Source organism: Terrapene carolina, unplaced genomic scaffold (genome assembly GCF_002925995.2).
Source record: "Terrapene carolina triunguis isolate 2854851 unplaced genomic scaffold, T_m_triunguis-2.0 Scaffold242, whole genome shotgun sequence".
NCBI classification, from domain to species: Eukaryota; Metazoa; Chordata; order Testudines; family Emydidae; genus Terrapene; species Terrapene triunguis.
In genome coordinates this window covers 4,715,981-4,740,519 of record NW_020664593.1, presented here as the reverse complement: position 1 = coordinate 4,740,519, position 24,539 = coordinate 4,715,981, and the positions used below count along the sequence as shown (strand labels likewise).

General features: G+C 43.7%; 1 protein-coding gene across 1 annotated transcript in view; it reads left to right on the top strand.

Annotated features, from left to right (window-relative positions):
* The window catches only part of ATP1A1 (ATPase Na+/K+ transporting subunit alpha 1), a 30,900-nt gene extending 11,263 nt beyond the window's left edge, over positions 1–19,637 (top strand). Inside the window, exons 4-23 of the mRNA XM_024208484.2 lie at positions 368–571; positions 966–1,079; positions 1,673–1,807; positions 2,025–2,142; positions 3,379–3,647; positions 4,507–4,705; positions 5,994–6,103; positions 7,230–7,364; positions 7,889–8,081; positions 8,638–8,813; positions 9,682–9,818; positions 12,508–12,658; positions 13,406–13,574; positions 14,526–14,680; positions 15,063–15,186; positions 16,033–16,178; positions 16,315–16,445; positions 16,920–17,021; positions 18,204–18,295; positions 19,312–19,637. Of these exons, the coding sequence (XP_024064252.2) occupies positions 368–571; positions 966–1,079; positions 1,673–1,807; positions 2,025–2,142; positions 3,379–3,647; positions 4,507–4,705; positions 5,994–6,103; positions 7,230–7,364; positions 7,889–8,081; positions 8,638–8,813; positions 9,682–9,818; positions 12,508–12,658; positions 13,406–13,574; positions 14,526–14,680; positions 15,063–15,186; positions 16,033–16,178; positions 16,315–16,445; positions 16,920–17,021; positions 18,204–18,295; positions 19,312–19,340 (2,889 nt within the window). The 3' untranslated portion in view covers positions 19,341–19,637. The remainder of the gene's footprint in view (positions 1–367; positions 572–965; positions 1,080–1,672; positions 1,808–2,024; positions 2,143–3,378; positions 3,648–4,506; positions 4,706–5,993; positions 6,104–7,229; positions 7,365–7,888; positions 8,082–8,637; positions 8,814–9,681; positions 9,819–12,507; positions 12,659–13,405; positions 13,575–14,525; positions 14,681–15,062; positions 15,187–16,032; positions 16,179–16,314; positions 16,446–16,919; positions 17,022–18,203; positions 18,296–19,311) is intronic.
* Positions 19,638–24,539: the final 4,902 nt, after the last annotated feature.

The window sequence follows — 24,539 nt, the reverse complement described above, 5'->3', positions numbered from 1 at the left end:
ATTGTGAACTCCTGTATCATTCCTTTCACCTGGCCAGCTTGTACTTTTCATCTGCGAGCTGGAAATAGAAGTGCGGTTATTTTATTGTGCAGATTTGTAGTACAAATAGTTACCTGGAGACACTAAAAGGCTACATAAGCTCCTATTGTCTTTGCTCTTTTATTGAAAGGAAAGTGTTCTCTCCTTTAGTTTGCAGGAGCAGAGCGGGAAGCAAAGCAGAGGCAGGCCTTTGCTTTCATTCTTGCAATGAGCTCAGAATGGCTTGCTCAATCACATTTGACCACAGTGCCTCAAACTGAGGAAGAGCCTGGTGGTGTGACCTTACTGCAGTGCTATAACTAGACTACCTTCCCAACCTGCGTTCTAGGGTTTGACAACTGCTCGTGCTGCTGAGATTTTGGCTCGGGATGGCCCAAACGCCCTCACACCTCCCCCTACCACTCCTGAATGGGTAAAGTTCTGCCGGCAGCTGTTTGGAGGATTCTCCCTTCTATTGTGGATTGGAGCTGTTCTTTGTTTTCTGGCTTATGGCATCCAGGCTGCAATGGAGGAGGAGGCAAATAATGATAATGTGAGTACTTATGTACTAAGCTCATTTGCATTGAGCTAGACATGTTGTTTGTCTTGCATCTAAACCTTCAGTCCAGGAACTCTTCCTAAGGTTTTTAGTGAATGGTAGTATTTTCATAACTATGGTCTCACTCTAGTTTAATTTCTGTGCTTCTACATATATGGTCTTCAATCCATACCTTCAGCAGCTGAATTCCAGCTTACATCCAATCTCATTAACAGAAGTTTCAGCTGTTTCCTGGAACATAAAATTGACTGTAGCTCTTGATTAACTTGTGCTCAGACATTATGCAAAGACTGCAAGTAGCTGTCCAATTTAGTGTAAGCATTAGAAATTGATAACTAAACCCTTCAGTCAAAATCTGCTCTCAGTTGACTTTTTTTGTTCATTGCAGTTGTATCTGGGTGTTGTGTTGGCTGCTGTTGTTATCATAACTGGCTGCTTCTCGTACTACCAAGAAGCAAAGAGTTCCAAGATCATGGAATCCTTCAAGAACATGGTGCCTCAGGTATGTAATGTCTAATCACCCAGCAGTCGATCAGGTTTTAGCTAGCTCAGGATTGTTAACCAGATTAGAATGTTGCTGTCACTGCAAAAGATGTGACTGGTTTTAGGGAGTATTTTACTAGTTTTTAGCAGATTTGACTTCTTTAATGCCAACCTGTCAGTATGGGTCTCCATCTGTTAAAAGTGGAAGTTTCATATTTCTCTTGGCATTAGCAAAGTTACTTAGTGCACAATAACAAACGCTAGCTATACTCCTCACTGGATGAGTATCACCAGTTATTGGTGTCCAGTAAAGCACTTGACTGCAGCTTCTTAGTATATTGAACTTCTGTTGGCCTGATTATAAAGCACTTAAAGAAATTTAGCTCTGATTTGGATTAAATAGCCCATGTCGCACATAACTGCCATAGGCCCTCTTCACCATGGCAAGAAGGAGCTCTTAATGACCAGAAAACTAAACCCATCCTTTTTCTTCAACCACATTCCCATATGAGGTAAATAAGTTGACTTACCACCATGAGAGGAAAAACCCGCTGGCCCCTTGAAGCCTTTTCTGAATTATATTTAAAGTAGTGTATTCCTTGACTCTTATAGCAAGCCCTTGTGATCAGAAATGGTGAGAAGCTGAGCATAAATGCTGAAGGTGTTGTAGTTGGAGATCTAGTGGAGGTGAAAGGAGGAGACAGAATTCCAGCTGATCTTCGTATCATAAGTGCTCATGGCTGTAAGGTGGGTGCATTTTCAAATGTCTCTGAAAACCCTATTCCATACTAAGGGAGTCACTTTTCTAACTAGCTAAATTCAATGCTGAATTTATGGGACGTTAGTTTTTTCGATGATAATATAGAAGTGCCCTAGAATTCCAGTGTGTTCCCCTTAAATTTCTTTTCCTTCCTGTGTATTTGTCCGCTTGTGCAAGAAACAGTGTGCTGTATCTTCCATGCAGGTGGATAACTCCTCACTCACTGGTGAGTCAGAGCCTCAGACCAGGTCTCCAGATTTCACGAACGAGAACCCACTGGAGACCAGGAATATTGCTTTCTTTTCCACCAACTGTGTAGAAGGTACGTGGCTTTAATACTCCATAAAATGTGCACTAATGTAACACGGTGGGGTTAAAACATTAAATCAAGAAACTGCTATGGCAGTATAAATGTTTAATGTGTAACTTTAAGTAGTTGGAAGCACATGGACTCCACTTCCAACTCCCATGCAAACAACCAGGGTATAGCCCCTGAGAGAGGCTGTTTCTGATAGGAAATTGACAGTGTGTAATTGGACAGTAAGCTTCTGCAGCAATGTTAGCTTTGAGTTTCTGGTTTCCTCCAAGATGTTGCTTTACTCGACTTCTATTAATTTAACTATTTCAAATCTTTAAAAAGGAAAAGGAACATGGGTTTGTACAGCTCCCCTGGCATCGTTCTCACCCAAAGGCCCAATTGAGGTCTGGGGCACTCTAATATAATATTCAGACACAGGTGTTGTGTTTTGAAAATAACGCAGCTGCTTTAGAGAATTTAGAATTCCAGTGCCCCTCAAACAGAACTAGTATTCCTCCTGCAGAATTCTTCAGCAGACTCAGTGGCTATTGTATAAATTAGCCCCTCCCTTTGTCATTTTGTGTGACAGACATGTCCCAATGTAACCAGATAAAGTGCAATGAGGATTTACAAATAAAAAGTAGTGTCTTTTTTTGGTAAACATGTGGGGCTCAGTTCTGCCCTCAGATATGCACATACATACCTTTTATGGCAACATGCATATGTCTAGATCACTCTGTCAGTCCAGTGTTGGAGCAGAAATGTTGTACTTCGTAGTTGGTTGACACTTGTTATGTTGTACCAGAGGGATAGGGACTGGCATTTGGAAGGGATTCCCTTCTTCTGCCGTAATAAGCAAGCAAAAGTCTGTGCCTGCTTATGTCATCTTGTGCCTGGCTTTCGTCATCCCTTTGTCGGAAAGCTATCTGCCCTCTTAAAAACCCTGTGGGTGCACTGCCATGCAGTAGGTCCTTGTTCCCTAATTGGAATCCAAGGGAGGAGGTGTGCAGGAAGGCTGCATGGCAGTGGTGGTTTTATTTACACAAGAATTCCTGCTCTGGGGCTGGGTTAGATTCCTCCTCACATATGCTTGATGTGGATGAGGGTGTAAAGGCTATTGTGGTGTGAACAAACACGGTTGTTTTAAATAAATGCATGGAGATCTGATTAAGCACCTCCAAACTCAAACCAGAGCGAAGTAGCTTTCTGTGTTTGGCATCAGTGAGTACTCTATTAAAACCTGTTATCTCTCACTTCCAGGCACTGCCCGTGGTGTTGTCATTAACATTGGCGATAATACTGTGATGGGCCGTATTGCCACTCTCGCATCTGGACTGGAAGGGGGGAAAACTCCCATTGCAACTGAGATTGAGCACTTTATCCACATCATCACTGGAGTGGCTGTGTTCCTGGGAGTCAGCTTCTTCATCCTCTCATTGATCCTTGAGTACACCTGGCTGGAGGCAGTCATCTTCCTCATTGGAATCATTGTTGCCAACGTTCCTGAGGGTCTGCTTGCTACTGTCACGGTGAGCTGGTGGGGAATATCAAGATGGTTTGAAAGCAGTTGCACTTAATCTTTCTCAGATTGTACTTGAAGGCAAACTGTAGCATAGCAAAGGGTATTCTCATTGCTGAAAAGTCTCCTTGGTCTGTGTGGGTGGGGCCAACCTGTGATAGTGATTAATTTAGTCTGAGAAACAATCCCATGTTTCTGCCTAGTACCAACTCATCCAAACTACATTTGAACCCTTTTGCAAAATTAACCACAGTTTTGAAACTCTTCAGCTAGTGTAGATGGGGCCCCAAATTACTAAATCATAAAATAAGTTTCATATTGCAAGACTATTAACTCTTTTTAGTCAAAAGGTCAGGACTGTAAATGCAGTTCCCTTTCTGATACAATGAAAAGCAGGAGACTATCCAATGTGGTGACATTTAACCTTTTTACTTCAAAATAGTGTGTGTGGTGCAGGGGGTTGTGCTTAAGTAAAAAGGTACCTTCCACCTGCTTACTCTCATGCCTTTGAGTTCCCAACTGAATGGCTGGGAAAGGCCATTTCCACTTACTTTAGATAGCCTGATTTGCCAAATTGTTTCAGAAACTTCTCATGTTCTTGAGTAGTTTCTGTACGCATTTTATTTTTTTTATTGGCATTCTGACCCAGGATGTGATATCCTAAGAGAGGTTTATGAAGGAGAAAATACAGTCTGGTCTAAATTTAAACAAGTCTAAGAATCCGTGCTTTCTGTTCTTGTGAGGGAGTGGTAACTACAGCTTCTAAACGCAAAATTACTGCACTCTAGTACCAGTTGTGGGCTATGTAGAACTAAATTAGTGTACAAGCACCTGTCTGATTCTTCCATCTTTCTCACTTCCTCTCCCAGGTGTGTTTGACACTAACGGCCAAGCGTATGGCTCGTAAGAATTGTCTGGTGAAGAACTTGGAAGCCGTGGAAACCCTGGGCTCCACATCCACCATCTGCTCCGACAAAACTGGCACCCTGACTCAGAACCGCATGACAGTTGCCCACATGTGGTTTGACAATCAGATTCATGAGGCTGACACCACAGAGAACCAAAGCGGTAAGAAAAGTTCTTTCAATTGAAGTTTCTAATTAGCATGTTGTGCTAGAGATGTCTTAGCTTACAGATAGTGTAAAAAGACTTTGGTGTCTGGAGTGCAGAGTTGGAAGGATTTAGAACTTGTCTGCTACAGTTCCTGGTTAATCAATATTAACCTCATTATGGCCCCATGCTAACTTCCTCTTTTATCCTGAATGTATATCTCATTGAACTGATAACTCCTAGACAGTGAGCATTGGAAAGATCACTTCCCCTAGTTCCGAGTCAGGTTTTGGATTTGATCTAGGACCTTGATGTTATCGTTTGGCAAGATATCAAAGTCTTCTCACCACTCAAAGTAGAATCTTACAAGCCTATTATGTAAAGTGCCTGTAAATCATGAGTTTCAGTCCTAGCTCTGCCACTGTCTAATTTTTTCTAAACTAGAAAATGTTGTTTTAGTTATCAGGTGCACTTGCACTGGTGAGGAAGACTTGATTTTCCCTGGGTCTGATTGTGCTTGTCTGATCCAGTTTTGAAAGTGACTGTGTCTAGTCTACACTAGTACTTCAACCATGTTTAATACAGTGCAAAGTATCAAGCTATATAAATACAAAGCATTATTGGAAGCACACAAAGTGCAGTATAAACATTTGGGCTGACGATAGTAGGAATAAACCAGTGTTTATTCAATGAAGAAAAATCTTTGAGGCTTAATAGTTGTGTCCCTCCCAACTAGCAAATGACTTTTTTAAAGGCTTTTGCCTGGTTTACTCTTTCCAGGGAAACCATGTTCAATTCTTGTCATTTGAAGCTCCTCAACAATAAACATGGGGTAAATGGAGTGGATGAGTCCTTTAATTGTCATCCCTGTGATAGAACTTAAATTAATTTTGTAGACTGGGCACAGTGAGGCCAGGACTTCCCTAACCATGTGTGGGAGAGCGGGAGTGGAACCCAGGAATTCTGATTCCTAGTGTCCCGATCTATGAAAGGAAGTCAGTCTGACCCTTGCTACTACTGAAAACATAACTAGTAGTCTATAGAATCTAGACTACAGAAGCCCATTCTTAAAATATTTAGCTACTCTGTTAATCCCCAGGCCTTTCCCTACTCACCACTTGCTCCCCAGAGTAACTTGTGACTAAAATTTAGGGGAAAAGAAGCAGATGCAAAACACCCAGTAGGACAAATATGAGCTTTCTTATAGTCTGAGGTAGAAACGACTGAGACTTTATGCTGAGCCGAATGAAGCCTTTTCCCATATCTATTTGGCACCATAACATTTCCCTTCTTCCCCTGCTTCCAGGTGCCTCCTTTGACAAGAGTTCTCTTACCTGGGCTGCTCTGTCCAGAGTTGCAGGTCTCTGCAATCGTGCTGTGTTCCAGGCCAATCAAGAAAATGTACCTATTCTCAAGGTGAGTTCAGTTAAAGGCATTCTAAACTATCCTGACAACCGTTTTTGCTCTGATTTGTTGGTGTTACAATCCAGTTGTCTAGACTGGTGAAGGCAGTGCAGTAACAATTTATGCAATGTCTGTCACATGCCCGCCAGTCCTGGGATTGCAGTGGACATGTAGGGAGGGAAGGCCAGCTGGTACTCCTGGCTTTTCCTGTGAACAGACCCATAGAGGAAAGCTGGAGAAACAATTTCCCTTTCTGTGCCTCTGGCAGGGGTAGGAGGTGGTTCTGAGATGTATGGCTCCTGCAGCATGATCTTTGCCTTCGGCTGACCCCTGACGTCTGCAGGTTAAGGGAGTAGAACACATCGGGCTGGGAATGTGCCAGAGCAAGGTTTCCTACACAGCTTGGTGCATTTTTTCTCTCCTCTTTTGGTTATTCCCGCATAGTATGTGGGGAGTGGGTTCCATAAAAGTATACTTCGCTTTAAAGAAACTGGCAGTGGTGGGCATAGGAGCAGAGTGAGCAGGTGTCATAAGATTTTTCATTAACTTCACAGTACACTTGTGCCTAATCTTGTCTGACCTTCTGACATAACTGTAGGTCACTAAAGCAAATGCCACATGGCGATAATTGTGGAGGAGAAATGCTAAGATCCAGCCTAGTCTAATGTCTGCACAAGTGAAGCACTGCTCTTATATCTAGCGTTTGACAGGTTAATTATGTCACTTTAAGCACCTTCCAGTAATGCATTGATACTATGCTTGATAACAGTGTAGAAGAAGCCATGTAGGACAGAATAACTGTCTTGACTATTCAGCAATACTGGTTCTGTGACTATAAATCCTCTATCTGTTTTTAATATCAATCAGCTACCATGAAATCTTATACCTATTGTAATCCTGATTCTTGCATCTCTTCGTTCATGACTTGAAGCCGTTAAAAAGTAATTTCTTATTACTGTAATACCTGTCTGCCACAACTCTTCTTAGATTGTCCTGTTGGTTACATAACTTTCTCCACACTCTAGAGGTCTACTTGAATTTGGCTTCAGCCTTGTTTGAGATGCTTTGTCTCTTCACTGAAAGAGTGAACGCATGCAGGTTTACAATGTGTGAAACTTTTTTTTTTTTATTTTAACAGAGGGCAGTTGCAGGTGATGCGTCTGAATCTGCACTTCTAAAATGTATTGAAGTGTGCTGTGGTTCTGTCAAAGAGATGAGAGAAAGGAATGCCAAAGTAGTGGAAATACCATTCAACTCTACCAACAAATACCAGGTAAAAGGGAGCAAGACCCTCCTGAGGAAGAAGGGTTCCCAGCCCCTATATGTTAGTTTATACAAAGTGCCTCAGGGGCTAGATCAGCCCTGTATAACATGCAGCACTGTCTGCAATGGGATTGCATTGGCTGCAAATAGAGTTTTGTTTTTTTGTTATGTATCTCAGTGTTGTGATGGGAGACTAGGAGAGGTTCAGTCTGGGGAAACTAACCAAATTGCAAATGTGATCTTTTAAAATAAATGAAACACGTTAGAGAGTTCTCGACACCCACATATAACCAAGGTTGTGGGAGAGGACTTGCCAGAATTCCTGTGTTTCCAGAGTACCTTAAAGGGATCTGCCTTAATTCTCCAATTCATTATTGAATACTTGTATAGGCAGAAAGTGCTTAACACTCATTCCAACTCTTCCAAATCACTGTAGAAACTAACCATTCTGTGTGGCATTTTTAATGGGAGCAATCCCATTAATCTCATGCTGTACATATATAAAGCCGTAAAAGCTCTTCTCTTACAACCTAGCTGTCTATCCATATGAATGCCAATCCATCAGAGTCTCGCTACCTGCTGGTGATGAAGGGAGCCCCGGAGAGAATCCTGGACCGCTGCAGCTCCATTTTGATCCATGGAAAAGAACAGCCGCTGGATGAGGAGGCAAAAGATGCTTTTCAAAATGCCTACCTTGAATTGGGCGGCCTTGGGGAGAGAGTACTAGGTAAGGAAATGTAGTCATAGCGCACTGCCAGTGGCTTGGGCTCCACACACAATGCCACAGAAGCATGGATTAAGTACAGGGGGTTGTGTTCTGTTCTAGCAATGCAACTGTCTCTAACTTACAGGGCACTTCAGCATTGATCTGGAAAGAATCTCTCCCTTGGGAGGGATATGCACTTGTTCTAATATTGGGTGCAGCCTACATGGATGTTTTGGGGTCCCATCATACAGGGTAGCCAGACTGCTTGGATCAAAATGAATCAATGCATGCCGGAACCTATCATTTCCATGGGCTGCATTATATTAAAAATTGCTCCATTTCATGTAAACTAAGTAGTGCTCGGTCACCTGGCATTGGCAACTAGCCACTAGTCTAGGAAAACTTTTAAGCCAGCAGGAGTGATGCTTACTTTGAATAACATTGACTGGGCTCCTGAGCAGAAGACCTGGCACTAACTTACAGAGGTCCTCACCACTGTTATTCACAATAAGTGAATTCACCACTAAACTTGCCTGCTTAGGGGCACAAACTAATCATTGTTATTGACTTGCTGCAGGCTTTTGCCACTTGGCTCTGCCAGATGATAAGTTCCCAGAAGGCTTCCAGTTTGACGCAGATGACATCAACTTTCCTGTAGAAAACCTCTGCTTTGTTGGGTTGATTTCTATGATTGACCCTCCTCGTGCTGCTGTGCCAGATGCTGTTGGCAAATGCAGAAGTGCTGGAATCAAGGTATCTCTCTTTAAGTGTGTGCGATGACATAAGCTAAAATACAAATGAAATGAGTGAGCCCAGTATTCAGACCTGGAAGAAACTAGGTTCTCCTTCGAGTGCTGATCCTTATGTGTGTTCCACATGTGGGTACATGTGTACTGCATGTGCCTGAGACTGGAGATTTGTAGCTAGTAGTGAATACTTCCCTGGGCCCAGTTCACTCTGATGCCATTCTTAAAGGCTAAGACACTTAATGCTTTGGAAGTTTGCCATTTAACCTAACGGAGTAATGCAGGGTCCATGCTAATCAAATAGCAGACTGAAAAAAAATTTTTTGATGGAGAGTCCAAATTCCTCATACCAATGGCTGAACTGGTCTGAGTCAGACAAAATTGGGCCTAATATTCTGTTGGTTCTCTCCTGTCTCTTACCCGAGCTGGTTTAAAAGTATTGCTGACAGTCCCATAGATGGAAGTCTTCTTCCTGACCAGGAAATGCAAGCTTCCCCACACTGCTCTCTTTTTCCTTCCTCGGGGGAACCACCTGGGGATGGGGAGCTCTATTTCTATGTCCTGTTCATATCTTGGCCTCCTGAGATCCCCAGCAAATGGGCCAGTTGTAATGCAATGGCTATTAAATATCTGGCTGAGCTCAGATTTGCTTCACGGACGTCACCTTGCTGACTCTCTCGCAGTCTGAATTGACATGGCGGGGTTCAACAAGAACAGAGCAACTCTGGAAATAAGACTTAATCTTTACCGCAGTTTACTTGGGACAACAAAAGGAAATGTTAACACTCCTTCAGTACGCACTCTGTCTCTCTTTTACAGAGCGCTGCTTGACAGGATGGGTTAGGCTTTCACAATGTCTGATATTTGCATTGCAGGTTATCATGGTTACAGGAGACCATCCAATCACAGCCAAAGCTATTGCCAAGGGTGTCGGCATCATCTCTGAGGGCAATGAAACAGTAGAGGATATTGCTGCTCGTCTGAATATCCCAGTCAGCCAGGTCAACCCCAGGTACTGAACAGAAAAAACATTGTAGATAGAAAGGAAAAGGCTGTCTTCGAATAAAGACTGCCTCTCATGTCTCTCCTGCACCATCCCTTATTCGCTTAACTTCTACTCTCAGATAAAGTAAACATGTCTAACACTGCGCATAGTGTTTCCTTGGCACTTGTCACATGCCCAGTGAAATGTTCACTTGACTCCAAAATGTTCTAGTAACTACTAGATTTTTACATAAGGGAAAATAGCTTTGACGCAAAACCCGAAAAGCTTGTTTGGATTACGTTAGTGTGCATAAACCAAAAGCCGGACACACCTTCCTGATTTCATAGCTGCCAGCACTGGTAACTGTGTCCTGAGTGGAGATTGTGGAATTATTAACTGGGAATTTAGCAGATGAACAATTGACCAAATCGCCATTGAAGATGTATTTAATGTTAAGATTAATCAATGTTTCAGTGGCTTGAGTACTTAAAGGTGTGCTTTAGTTCAGTTTTCACCCAAAACTTATTTAAACTTCTTTATAATATAACAACATTGTTAGGCTTGGAAGGATTAGATTGTTTTATTAGTAAATACCAGAAAACGTTTTCACTGTACATGCACAAACTGATGAAAAAATTCATCAGTAATTAAAATTTTGAGATAAGCAAAGTAAGAAAAGCACTGCTTGAGAACGAAGTTTGTTTTAACGGTATTTTGTAAATTTTTGTATCTGATGTTTGTGTCTTACTGATTATAGTTTTAACTTTTTGAACGTCAACACCTACTGTCATTATGGGGGAGGATCTGACAATTTAATTTCCCCTAACTGAAAATTTAAGTAGATAAAAAATCTTTATATGCATAAAAAAAATCAGTTACCAGTTGAAATTATAAAAATAATAATTGAATTCTGCCAAGCTTCATTAAAGAAAAGCTTGATTATAAATACGTTACATGTCAAAACTGGACTAAAAGCCCCCTTTGAGGCCCAAGACACTGAAACATTGATTAAAGGTTCATGGAAGAACTCAAATGAAAAGTGAAAATGACTAGGCTGTTTTAACTATCTAAGCTGAGTGGCCTGCAAAAATTCAAACAGGATAAATAGTTATGCTGAGTGTAAGGTTCCTTACTTGTAATGTAAGGAAACGTAACTGGAACTCTCTCTTAAAATTTGACCTCTCATTCAACTCCAAAGATAAATATTTTAAATTTCAAATCAAAACAGGTGGTTAAGATTCTCAGAAGTCAAAACAATACCCTGTTCCCTCAAGACTTCCAAATCTGAATTTTTTGGGTGGGCAGAGGAACTGAGGAGCTCTGGGGATAGCATTCAAAACTGATCTTAAGGTCCATAGCACCAAAGTAGGGTAGATAGATTTCCAAAATGAGAACAGTCCTATGGACAGATTACTTAGGTTCTCTTCAGGACTTCACTTTCCCTCACTGGTTAATACATGGCACCTTCACTACCTGAGAGCACAACATTTGAAATATTTATCAGGCAAATTCACCTATTCCTAAGCTGGCTGCTTATAGGGTTACTGAGCTGCCTGCATTGTTTAGCCTGACCAAGCCTTTGTTTTGCTTGGAGAATCTCCACAGAGCACTTGTGAACTGTGAATAGATGGCCCGTAGAATGAATTGCTGAGGAAGATGAAATATTGTGGTTAGATTTTTGAGAGGGTAACTTCATAACACTCGTTATGTGCTCATACAGGCTAAGGAGAATAACTGTACCACATGTTTGGGGGTCTTGGTGGCTGGCAGTGAGGTTAGAAAGTAATTTCCCCTTATGTACAATGTAGCATCATTAGCTACATGTATTATCCATTTGGCCAGTAATGGGTGGGATGCTGGACTACATAAGAGCTGGTGGTCTAATGTAGTCTGGCATGAATATACACCTTACGTGGGTAAGAAAATCTAAAATATTAGAACATAACATGAGCTGTGTTTTGTTAGACTATTTTGTAATGGTAGGCTAGGTTTCCTGTAAGCTGTGCAGCTGCCTTCTTAGTGCCACACAGGCGCTCAGGGAACCCACCCAGGGACCTGCTGGGGTAGGGGTGCCCCTCCCCTGGCCTCAACCTAGCCCAGCTCCCAACTCTGTCATGGTCGGAGCGCCCCTACCCCGCGGTGCCTGGACCTGCCGGGAGAGGGGTGCCTTTCCTGCAGCCCCAGCCCCAGAGCTGCCGTAGCAGGGAGAGGCGCCGCTTCCTCCCCCCCAGCCAGGTGCTGCTGTGGGGGGAGAGTCCTCTCTCCCTCTCCCTCTCCCTGCCGTAGCCCTGGAGCATCCTCCTGCACCCCAAACTCCTCATCCCCGGCCCCACCCCAGAGCCTGCACCCCCAGCTGGCGCCCTCACACCCCTGCACCCCAACCCTCTGTCCCAGCCCACACTCCGAACCCCTCGGCTCCACCCCCACCACATTAATTTTATGTGCACCAATATGAAAATGATGTGTCACCTCCATATTGGTGCACATAACAAAATTCATTCTGCACATGGGTGGGAAAAATTAGAGGGAACACTGACCATAGAAGAACACAGGAACAGTCTTTCTTCCCTCTCCTACGGTAAGAGTTGGTCACACAAGATAAGACGCCCCAAACATTATAAAATTTGGAATCTCCTCCTTGAAGGCAGTGCTTTTAAGTATATTAAAAGCTGCAACTTCCCTTTTGTAGTGTGTGAGTGTTTTTGTTAAATCCTAGGGATGCCAAGGCCTGTGTTGTCCATGGCACAGATCTGAAGGACATGACCAGTGAACAACTAGATGACATTCTGACTCATCATACAGAAATTGTGTTTGCCAGGACATCTCCTCAGCAGAAGCTTATAATTGTGGAAGGTTGCCAGCGACAGGTAAGGAGAAAGTGCTAAGCTATTTGATCATCCATAAAAGTATTCGCTTTAAACTACCAGCTCAAGTATGCAGCATGTTCAAGAGCAACAGCATGGCCTAGACATCTCTCAGCACTCTGGGGTATGTCTGCCCAGTTGTTCAAGGTTTTCTTTATAGTAACAGCAACAGCTGCAGAAGCATCTTCTGATGCTGGTGTGAGCCACAGCTAGGTATTCAGTATAGACTTCATATATGAATATGGACACTATGAGGAAAGGTGTATGATATATATTTTCAAATATGAGGCCTGCAGTGATGCACAGCCCTGAAGTGACCTGCAAGGGGAAAAGTAGTTGCTGAAGTTAGGTTTAAGGTCTAAACACTTTGGAGGTGAGAGGCTTTACCACCACCCCACCCTAAGACCAAATGTGTTCTCCAGAGAAAGCAGCAAGTCCAGATATGAAATTTCTGACTGACTGCAGGCTTCAGAGAGGCATACCAGCTTTCTGTACTTCAAAGAAGACACAGGCTGTCTTTTTTCAAAGATCCTTCACTGGTCACCTACAACCTTGATCGGGTCCCAAACATAGCACTAAAAGAGCTGTTTCCAGCTACGTCGTCCTGTTCAGAAAACTAGCTGATCAGGGTTGGGGAAGGGTTAACGGTAATACCTGTGGAAGACTGGGACACTCTCAAGGGAATGTTACAAGTTTGCACGTTCCTATTGTAGGAACTGAAATCTTCCCTTTCCCTTTCTCTGTGCATAGGGAGCCATTGTAGCTGTTACTGGTGATGGTGTGAATGACTCCCCAGCTCTGAAGAAAGCAGACATTGGTGTTGCCATGGGTATTGCTGGCTCTGACGTCTCTAAACAGGCTGCTGACATGATTCTCCTGGATGACAACTTTGCCTCCATTGTAACTGGTGTAGAGGAAGGTGAGTTTCCAAGCCCCTGTTGAACTTCAATTAGCACACTAAGTGTAGCCACTTACTTGGCGATACCCTGTGGGATAAACTAGATCTCTGAAAGACTTCCCTTTACTGTGAAAGTGAATTATAAACCCAAGTTAAGTCTTACAAAACCTACCCAAGCAGGAAATTCTACCCCCGAAAAAGTCATTGGGATCTGTACTTAATCTGGGTTACGGGCTCCCCTGGCTACTAAGTGAAGGGATTCCAAGGCTAGGGTTAGGCCTGAAGCCTGTTGTAAGGTAGGGCTCTCTGAGCTACAGTTAGGGTTACTAAGGGTATGCCTACGCAGCAAAGAAAAAACTGTGGCTCGCTTGTGCCAGCTAGCTCGGGCTTGCGGGACTCGGGACCTTTTTATTGCTGTGTAGACTTCCGGGCCTGGTCTGGAGTTAGTTAACTTATTATCCCCCTTCTGTTCTCTAATATGTGTTGGTAGCTGTGGAAGTAAGGATCCTGATTTTGATCTGGCTGTTTACCTCCAGCAGAAGTGAAATGGAAGGCAGCCCAGCCATAGGGCTTCCCTCTCCCCCTGGCTGCTGTTGAATCCCCAGCCACAGCTGCTTGCGATGACTGAAAGGTGTTGGGTTTTGAGAGGGCATTGGCAGTTGGAAGTGGGGACTCACAGGAACAGTTATGTCTGAACTCCCCCAATGAACTTGAAAATAAGATGGTTCCACTGAATATGGAGAAAGGAAACCTGCTGGTGGTGAACTGAGATAGTGATACTGCCTTCATGATGACTTGAATAGAATACCCGAACTTCCACCGCACTGCAGCTTGTGATAGAAGCTCTGCATAGAGGGAAAACTAGTGTGTTTAGGCTTTCAAGCACAGGTGTGTTAGCTTTAGGAATAAAGCTTTCTGTAAGCCGCCTGGCTGCCATGTGGTAGTAAAGAATCTGTATTTGTTCCTTTCTAGGTCGTCTGATCTTTGATAATCTGAAGAAGTCCATTGCTTACACCTTGACCAGTAACATCCCTGAGATCACACCTTTCCTAATCTTCATCATCGCTAACATCCCCCTGCCCCTGGGAACAGTCACTATTCTCTGCATTGACTTGGGCACTGACATGGTAAGTACCTTAGAATACCAGGGGCACATATGGGTTCGACATAGCCCTAAAGAACTTCAGATTCAAGAGAATATGGAACCAGCTTGTTTCTTAGCCCTGAAACAAAGCTGGTCAGTAGATACTCTTTCCATAGCCCAGTTTACCTGTCTCCTGAGAATCGAAGCTTGATGGCTTAAAGTGTTTTGCTCCTCTCTCAGGGCCAATATAAGGGCAAGGTACTACATATAGGCCCTCAGTCTAAATTCATTATTTGGCAACAGGCCTGTATGTTTCTTAGTCACTACAATGGGACAGAGGGGAAGCCGCCCACTCCTTTTTGAAAATAGAAAAGCATGTTGTTTTCAAAGCTCTAATATGCCAACTCTTGTCCTCCACCCCAAAGGTTCCTGCTATCTCCTTGGCATATGAGCAAGCTGAGAGCGATATCATGAAGAGACAGCCCAGAAACCCCAAAACGGACAAGCTAGTGAACGAGAGACTGATCAGTATGGCTTACGGGCAGATTGGTAAGCTGCTGCTTCGCTTCATCCTTTGGGACTGTGCTCGGCACTGATGGGGGGCTGGCTTGACCTCAAGGGGGATTGTGCAATCAGTCTAGGACAGTAGCTGCTATCAGGTTTCTGTAGGGTACAGGCTTTTGGCCACATAGGCCATATTGTATTTGGGAAGCCAGAAATTCAGGCTTTTAAGAGAACTTCAGGCAACTGCACATAGTGGTGGCTTGTGCAGCTTACTTCATCCACTGAATCACTTTCACAGTAATTTTATTTAATTACACAGCACTGCAAAGTAGCTGGCGGCCAACTAGTTCTCCTTGGGTTCAGACTTGTTTGGAGGAACATAGATCCCATTGTTAGTTTAATTAGAAGTAAAAGATTCTCTCCAGTATACCCCTGTACACACATCATTAGAGGCTTGATGAAAGGAAGTACAAAAATATGCCACAGGTCACAGGGTGGTTAATTGCAGCAGACCTTGAAGCTTCATTAATGTAGCTGTTTGTGGGGAACATGGGATGAGGCTTAAAATGGGTGTTTTCATCCTGTGTCCCTGATCCAGAGTTTCAGGCCTTTACAGTAAAGTATGGAACATGGGTAACTGTACAAAATTGGGGACATTTTCCTTGGGGAGGGGGAAGGAACAGATGTTGGATGGTGGTCAAAGGAACAGAATGTTATAGCTGCAGAAATGCAAATTTCCTGTAGTTAGGGGTCCAGTAAATGAGAGAAGAGGGACTTAATGTGCCTGGGGCTTCCGTGTAAGAAACAACTCCTGTCTAGCAAATCACTTGTCTGTGATGACCATGTTTCACAGATTGCATAGCTTTATCTGTTACTTTCTAATCCAATCAGGTATGATCCAGGCCCTCGGAGGCTTCTTCACGTACTTTGTAATCCTAGCAGAGAATGGGTTCTTGCCCTCCTCCTTGATAGGGATCAGAGTGAAATGGGATGACCGGTGGGTGAATGATGTGGAGGACAGCTATGGGCAGCAGTGGGTAAGTTTGAGCACAGTGTGGGGTCTACAAGCCAAATTACTAATGTGCATATCCTGCATTGGGATACAAGTAGATCTGCACATGGAATGGAGAAGGTGAATGTATGAGAACTAATGCTCTTCGTCCTCATTTCCAGACCTACGAACAGAGGAAAATTGTGGAGTTCACTTGCCACACAGCCTTCTTTGTCAGCATTGTGGTGGTGCAGTGGGCAGACTTGGTCATCTGTAAGACCAGAAGGAATTCAGTCTTCCAGCAAGGGATGAAGTAAGTAGTGTGGGATGGAAAGGTTTTAAGGAGGAGTCCATGTGTGCTGCAGCTGGCAGGCAGTGGCAATAGTCTTCACTGTCTCTTCAGTATAATGCTGGGCCTATCTCAGCAAGCACCAAACAATTAAATAAGGTGCATTAATAGTGGCATAGTGCTGATTAGGTGCATTAATGGGTCAAGTAGAGAGGCTTATGGCTTCTGAGCAATCCACAGTTCTCTGTGATCAGACAGAATGTGACTAGGTGGACAACTGACTGTCTCTGATCCTTGGCTGTAAGAACATCTGAAGATAACTCATTCTCAAATATTGACTGCGTTGTGAAGGCCATGCGAAGATAAGGGTGAAATTAAGAGGGTATAATTCCATAACTGTTTTGTACAAAGAATATCCTAGCGAATCAGATTCCCCAGTGAAAATCAGCATGTTTGGTGAGGAAGATGCCTTGGCACTAACTTTTCTGTCTTTCCTAGGAACAAGATCTTAATATTTGGTCTCTTTGAGGAGACTGCCCTGGCTGCCTTCCTCTCTTATTGTCCTGGCATGGATGTTGCTTTAAGGATGTATCCACTGAAGTAAGTCATGTCTTGATATTTCAGCTCACAGTTACTCCCCAACAGTTGCAACAGAACAAACACATATTGCTAAGATGTGATTGCATAAATTGACTCTCCAAGAGTTTGAGTAGCTTATAAAATGTAGCTTTGGAACTCTTCACTGGATCGAGACTGGAGAATGATCTCTTAAGTCACCCACTGGTAGTCTCTCTGCTTAGCTTACATTGCCCACCAGAAATCCATCTCTCTCTTCCCCCTCCCCCTCCTTGGCAGGTGACCATGATGATGATATCTCTTCAAAGCACAGGGCTTGTCTAAACACAAGTTGTACCACTTCACCTATGCCAGTGTAGTTACGCAGCACAACTCCCTAGGGTGCCTGCAGTTACACTAGTAGAGCTTATTTATGTGCAGGAAGGGGAATAGTGCCTTGAAATCCTCAGATGAAAGATACTATAGGTGACTTGTCAGTCTGTAGGCCTCCCTTCCCCAGTTGCTGAAGTGCAGTCCTCTGCTGCAGTGGGTTGTGGCATCTGTTTAATATTGCACAACAACTCTTCAAGGCAGGAAGTGGAAAATATCCTGTATCTGATTGATTGAAACCAGAATGGGGAATTTAGCAGCAGAATGAAGTTGAATTTATCCAAAACTAAACAACCACTTACAATTACCCCATGTAGTCTCAATGAGAAAATTACTGGGACTTTTAAATCTACAAAAGCTGGCATTCCCAGCTGTACAGTGTCACCCAGTGTGATGCTGAGGCACCGGTGCCACTTCTGCAGCTCCTAGATATGATAGTCTCCCGTGTGAGTGGCTTGTGCTGGGATAGTTTGGATTCAGAAGGTTCAAAGGTTACCTGTGCTTGGAAGGAAATCTTCCTAGATCAGAGTGGTGGGGGTGGGAGGAGCTAGTACTAAACAGGACAAAGGTGCAGTGGCACACCTTTGTTGGAATCTTTATCTGGAATTAGATTAGTTTCCTGTGGGAAAACTCAGTGGTAATTCTTGGCCCTGGTGATTCTTGGTTCAGCAGAGCCCCTTGCAGAAGTTACTGTATTGGCAGGTCTGGACTTGCCTCCATTCAGTGATCTACACAATTCGTAGCATAAATGCGAAGATCTGCTGCCAAATGCCAGTTAATGAATCTTTCTGCAATGTACTGTCTGTATTCTTACTCATGTCTGTTTCCCCGAAACAGACCAAGCTGGTGGTTCTGTGCCTTCCCATACTCTCTCCTTATCTTTGTGTATGATGAGGTCAGAAAACTAATCATCAGACGGAGCCCTGGAGGTAAGAATATATGGTTCCAGTGAACTGAGCACTGTTACATATGCAGTAAAAATCTCAGCCCTGTTGAGCAGTGTGTTCTTTGTCTCTGGGCATCAGGGCACAACATTGCAATGCTGGAGAGGAGGAGAGGGAATCCCCAGTTGCCATTTCACATATATCCCATTGCTTATAGGGGTTGACATTTTGGAGTTGCACTATCACTTCATTTCTTTAAAATGAGATTGTAGTAATTATAAAATGTGGTTAAACTCAAATTAGGGACAATACCAATTGAATAGTGATACTTAGTCTTGAAGCCCAGTTCTTCCTGTGTGTGAACGTGCCATAGGAATGGGCAAAGTTCATCTAAATTTGTCCCTTATCACTGTTCTGGTGTCATCACTAACAAATAAGGTTCTGATTCAGTATTTTGTTCCCCCTCTTGCCACTGCCTCCTTTCTCTCCCTCTCCCCCCCCCCAAAATCCTGTTCTAGCTGAACAGCATGAAGGGCAGTAATCTGCAAGGGGGGGGGGGGGGAAGAGGGAAGAACTACCCTGAAGATTTGCTACTGTGGCCTTAATCTCTCTAACATCTGAGTTCTTAATATGCTCAGATTACGAAATACTTCCTCCCCAATCTCTTTCCTTTCCCTGGAAGTATTTACACACTGTACTAGAAAATAATGGTTCATGTTTGTCTAGCTCAGGGAAGTCAGAGCAGTTTGAAAATTGCAAGTCATCAAGTATTTTGAAAGACTTTCCATTACAGCAAGGTCACTTAATCTTGCATTGACATTCATTTGTGCTACTCCATTAAGAGTTCAGACGTTTAATGGACAAGCTAAGCTAGGGCGACCAGACAGCAAACGTTAAAAAATCAGGACAGGGATGGGGGGAGGGGGAGGGTGTAATAGGAGCCTATATAAGAAAAAGACCCAAAAATCTGGACTGTCCCTATAAAATCAGGACATCTGGTCACCCTATGTATAAACGGCCTCATGAGATTGACTTAGTTCTTTCTTTCTCTCTTTTTGTAGGTTGGGTGGAAAAGGAAACATACTACTAAAATTCAACTGCAAAACCACTGTCCGTGCACAGCACAGCCCTCCACCTCCCCTGTGTATGTGTACTTTCAGCATTTGAATGCAGAATTGTGCCCTGAAAAGAACGAAATGAAGAACGAAGTGAACCCGAAGAAACGTGGACTGGCGGAGAAAGGGGGGAGGGAGTTTCTTTGACATATCAGTCTACGGCGATGAAAGATGGGAGTAGTTTTTTATGTGCCTTTTTGTTTTTTAAAAGGAGAGAAATGTTAAGATTTTAATATTTGGATTTTTACAAATAAAGATGGATTATAACAGGATGCTTCTTGTGTGTATTGTACATATGCTGTATCAAATAGTGCTTGTATCAGAGCAACGTATGGATAAGAGTGTTCAAAACCCATGGAGGTGCAGACACTAGCTCCTGGTACGTTCTGCTTCACGATGATCAAAGCAACTCAACTTCTCTACTGGATCAATTCTATGCTGGCACCTGTTGCCACCATATTTTAAATTCTGCTCTATAAGTGTTAGGTTTGTTATGTGGTTCATAAAACTCTTTGGGGATCCCCTAGATCAAAAATCCACATTACATCTTCCTTCTTTCCCTCTCCCAATCTAATTGGAGCAGCTTTCATGGTTGCTTTTTCTCATTGAGACTATGAATGAAGCCTTTTGTCTCCTCCCCGTTCAAACTTAGTGACAGCAGAGACATCACCCTGCCAAGCCACCACATCTTGTTGTGGAAGGGACTGGGGAAGGACTGCAGAGATTTTCTGCATTTTTATACAATTCTAAACCCCTCTTTACTGCAGCGGGAACATTGGCATCTTGTTTTGATTCACCAGCTGATGCTGGCTGACCTTGGTAGTGAATTCATCCCTAGGACTCTTCCTGTAATGATGTGGTAATGCACAAGCCTTGGTACTTAAGAGTGGAAGCTGTGGATTTATGGCGCATGGAGAAGGTGCATTAAGAGAAATGGGGAAACCTGCAGTTCATGCACATGAACCTGCATTTCAGCCCTATCGCAATGGAATATAGTTCCTTAAGCTTGACAAGCACTGAGCAACTTGTATGAAAAGGTGATGGAGATAAAGCTGCATGTGTAATGTCCCTATGGGGCAGCTACTTTCTTCTCCTCATCCCCCCCAACCTCAAAACAAAATCCCTAAGGGGAATTGTTCCTCTTGATTTCTTCCTTCCTGGTTTGTTTCTGCTAATTGCCCAATGTGCTCCCCACTCTCCTCGCTAGAATTCAAACAGCCTTTCCCAGTCACTGCAAGCTGCTGCTTCCAGACTGTCAGCCTCTTGAGAGCCTCCTTAGAAGTCCAGAAAAATGCTTCATGGGGCAGGAGAGGGTCTGCTGAAGGTCAGTGCTCATGACTGAGGAGTTCAACATGGACCTCTGTACAGTGCACTAAGAACTGGAAGGAAAACTGCCCATGGGGGAGGAGAGGAGGGATCCGGGTTCTAGGCATGACTTGCTGTGTAACCATTTCACTGCCTACTGCTCATCTTTAAAAAGGGACAAACCCTTCAAATGAAAGGTGGCAGAGAATTGCAAAGTATGTTACCAAGGTAACTTCCTGGAGCCTTATCTCTGCATCTGAGGGAATGAGGGGAGATCATACCCAGCCACATCAGCTTTAAATGACCTAAACAACGGGGCTTTCACCTTCCTTTGTGGAGGGAAGGAACTACTTCAGGATCTTGGATCCCAGGATTTTTCCTGTTCAGCTTTTTAATGGCCCCTGTACTGAAATTTCCTGGTATTTATAAACAATGCTGAGCTGCTAGCTACACCCCAGAGTCCATATTTAAAGAGAAAACCATTCTGAAGTTGAATCTGAAGCAGAAATAACCAATATTTAATGTACTTGATTCAGTTGGAGTGAACTGGTGAAGGTAGCCATGGCTTTGCATGTATGGAGGAGTGGTGGGTTGTTTGTTTGAGGGGGAATGGGGCTGGGAGTTGTAGAGAGCAGGGGTTAGTTAAAGAATGCGGGGGAGGGGAAGCTAAGCAGAGTAGGAAAGAAGCCCCCAAGGGAAGAGTAGCATCAAGGACTTCTTGGGTGGCTTTGCAAATGCCTCAAAATTCCAGTATGAACCATGCTTAAACTTTTAATGCTAATCCTTAAATGAAGTGAATGCTGAGTGCACATGGCACTGAAACTTAAGAATGGTGTGTGTGGATTATTATTTTTTAATGAAACTCATACAAACTCCCTTCCCCCCAGTGTTGGAAAGACTGAAGATTGAAAGTGTGGAAGTGCATTGTTAAAACGTAGCTTTAACTCTGATCTCATCTCTGGGAATAACCAGAAGCTTAGAAAATACTAACAAGCAAGTTCACTGTATCAGTGTCCCTTCCCAAAATGAAGAGCACATCCTAGTAAACTCGCTTCTGCTTAGTAGTTAGAAATACCATGGTATGCACTTACTATTCCACTTGCATTTACATTGCTAACTCCCATGATACCTGCAGGGCCTATGTGCTTAGCCACTTGTGAATCCAAAATATCTATAGTGGAGACAACAGGTAGATCTTCATTGTTCTGATCGGATACTTATGTGCCTCCAAACATGGATGGTGCAGATCTGTGCCCAGACTGCTGTATTACAGGACTCACAAGATGAGAGTACAAGGCAATGTGATGGCAAAAAAATTATACTCCTTGGGGATGTCTGTGTAAATCTGGAGTGCTATGCTAACACTGAACAGCACCTGCAATCTGTGTAAATCTTTTGTGTGTTTAGGTCAGGATATCCAGTGTGTGGATTCTTCAAGCTCCTACAGAAATAACAAAATGTGTGTAAGCAAAATCTTTACTTCAATAACACTATCTTACAAAGGTGAGGAGTGATAGCACATGAGAAGTTGGCAGTGGCGGTAAGGCAGAGGTCAGGTTATTTTAGATATGTCCTTGCTTTCCAGTGTCTAGATTTTAATTAAAACTTAAATTTTGGATTTCCCGGCTGGCTGAAGCTTGAGTTTTCTAAACATGTTGTTTCTGTGTCTGCTGCATTGTCATTCAGGCTTTGAAATCCACAATGTAGGGCCCAATCACCCAGCTCCAGCAAGCTCCACTGCTAGGATGGAGCCACATCTTTCTCCATCTAAACACAGGCTAACAGTCAAAGAATCTCTGATTTGACTGTGGCTTAGGCTGTTTAGAGCTTTGTGCTTAGTAACCCCTTGTCTTGAGTTTACCCTGGAAGTTAATTGGCAGCCAGTGCATGGTGCCAAGGATTGTTGTACTAGCACCTGTGTGGTCACAGTCTCACTAGCCAACTACTTGAAGCTTGACTCCAGGCAGAGCACATTGCAATGACAACCTTGTAGAAAAGGTTGCAAAAGTGGGGGAGTGATGAGCACTGCATCAGTGAGGAAAGGATCCGATCTCTCCCCCACCTGATGATTAAAAGAGCTTCTGGTTGTCAGAGTTCAGGGCAGCTGCACCTGTATTTCCCCTCAGTGGTTCAGCAAGGGCACCCACCCTCCACTTCCAGCTCCCCACCTATTGCGTTTCTCAGAAGGGAAAGATGTGCATTGCCACCGACCAGGGTATTTCTGGTCTGCACGGTTCCCTGCCTTCCTGGTGTATTTCCAGCAGCTGTTCTGCCTAAATGGCCCTGCTGGCTTTCTCTTCAGAGACGGGTTTCAGAGTAGCAGCCGTGTCAGTCTGTATCCGCAAAAAGAACAGGAGTACTTGTGGCACCTTAGAGACTAACAAATTTATTTGAGCATAAGCTTTTCAGATCTGATGAAGTGGGCTGTAGCCCACAAAAGCTTATGCTCAAATAAATGTTAGTCTCTAAGGTGCCACAAGTACTCCTGTTCTTTCTTCAGAGACGGATACCACAGATTTACAATACAGCACTTCCTATGTAAGTCTGCTTTAGTCTTAAGGTGGTAAGCATTATGGAGAAAAATGTATTAAAATAATAAGAGACCCTGCATGAGTTCTAATAAGCTTACCAGAGATCATACTACCCTAGGGGTTTCTGAGTGGTCACAAGTCCATCACAGCTTCTGCCCAGAACAAGCACCCAGTCTTATGAGACCTCAGTAGACCAAGTCCTTCCAATAATCCCCCCCAGGATTGGGGCCCTCTGTGGACCAGAGTGTCTTGTCTGTTTGCTGGATCAGGAAAAAGGCCCTGAGTCACCTAAACTCAGGTGTTTTATGATCAAAAATACTTTTCTATGGCTGTTGGTCTCTGGAGAATCTCATTTGGAGAGCTAGGTGTATACTAGTTCAGAGGGCTTCAAAGGCTGATGATGGAGGAAGGTCATTAACATTCCCCTCCGCCCCACTGCTGGAGAAGGTACATAGATTGTAACCACACCACATACACAATGGCATTTTTAATACAATGTACCTGAACAGTATTAACTCTAATTCAAAAAGGCTTCAGTTAATTCCATAAACTTTATCTTAATTCCATAGGGTTTGTTCCGGATATTGTCACTCTACAGGGGCAGCCAGGGGCCATGGCCCCATCACTTTTAAAAGTGGGAGGGCTTCGCTGTCACACTTTTTACTTGCCTTAAGGGCGAGTGATGGGGGGGGGGGGGAGGAGGTAAAGTGGGGGTGGGGCCACAGTTCAGGTGCTGGCGGCTCCCTGACATCCAGGGAGCTTCTGGCAGGCCTGTCACTCTGTCACATCGATGAGTTGTTCTCTGAGAAGCCACACAGAGGAGAGGCCAGTAAAATCCACTCAGATTGAGAGCCACTTTGACAAAGAGCAGTCAGTATATGCTCTCATTCTGAGGAATGGTTATATGCTCTGCCCGTTCCTCTTAGGGTCTGGCCACACTGCAATCGGCGGTGTGCTGGAGCTCATGTAGACATACCTGCACTAGCTGCTAGTGCACTAACAACAGTGAAGAAAATGCGATAGTGCAGGCAGGACATACCCACGCTGCCAGCTTGCACTGCTGTGTTTTTGCTGCTCTTTAAAGCGATGCTACCTGGATTAAAGCTAGCATGTGCAGGTATAACTACACTGCAATCACCCCTCCCCCTGCAGTGCAGTCATAGGGATATGCCCTTCTACTCATCATCACTTTAGTCTTTCTTACCCCCATTCAGCCTAACTGGTTTTCATGCAGGTCCCTACTCCTGGCAGACATTAGGCCTCAAAGGAAACCTCATCCTCTTGGTCCTGCGACAACACAGTGTACCGCTGAATCAGACACTAGTCCAGAATGTGTCT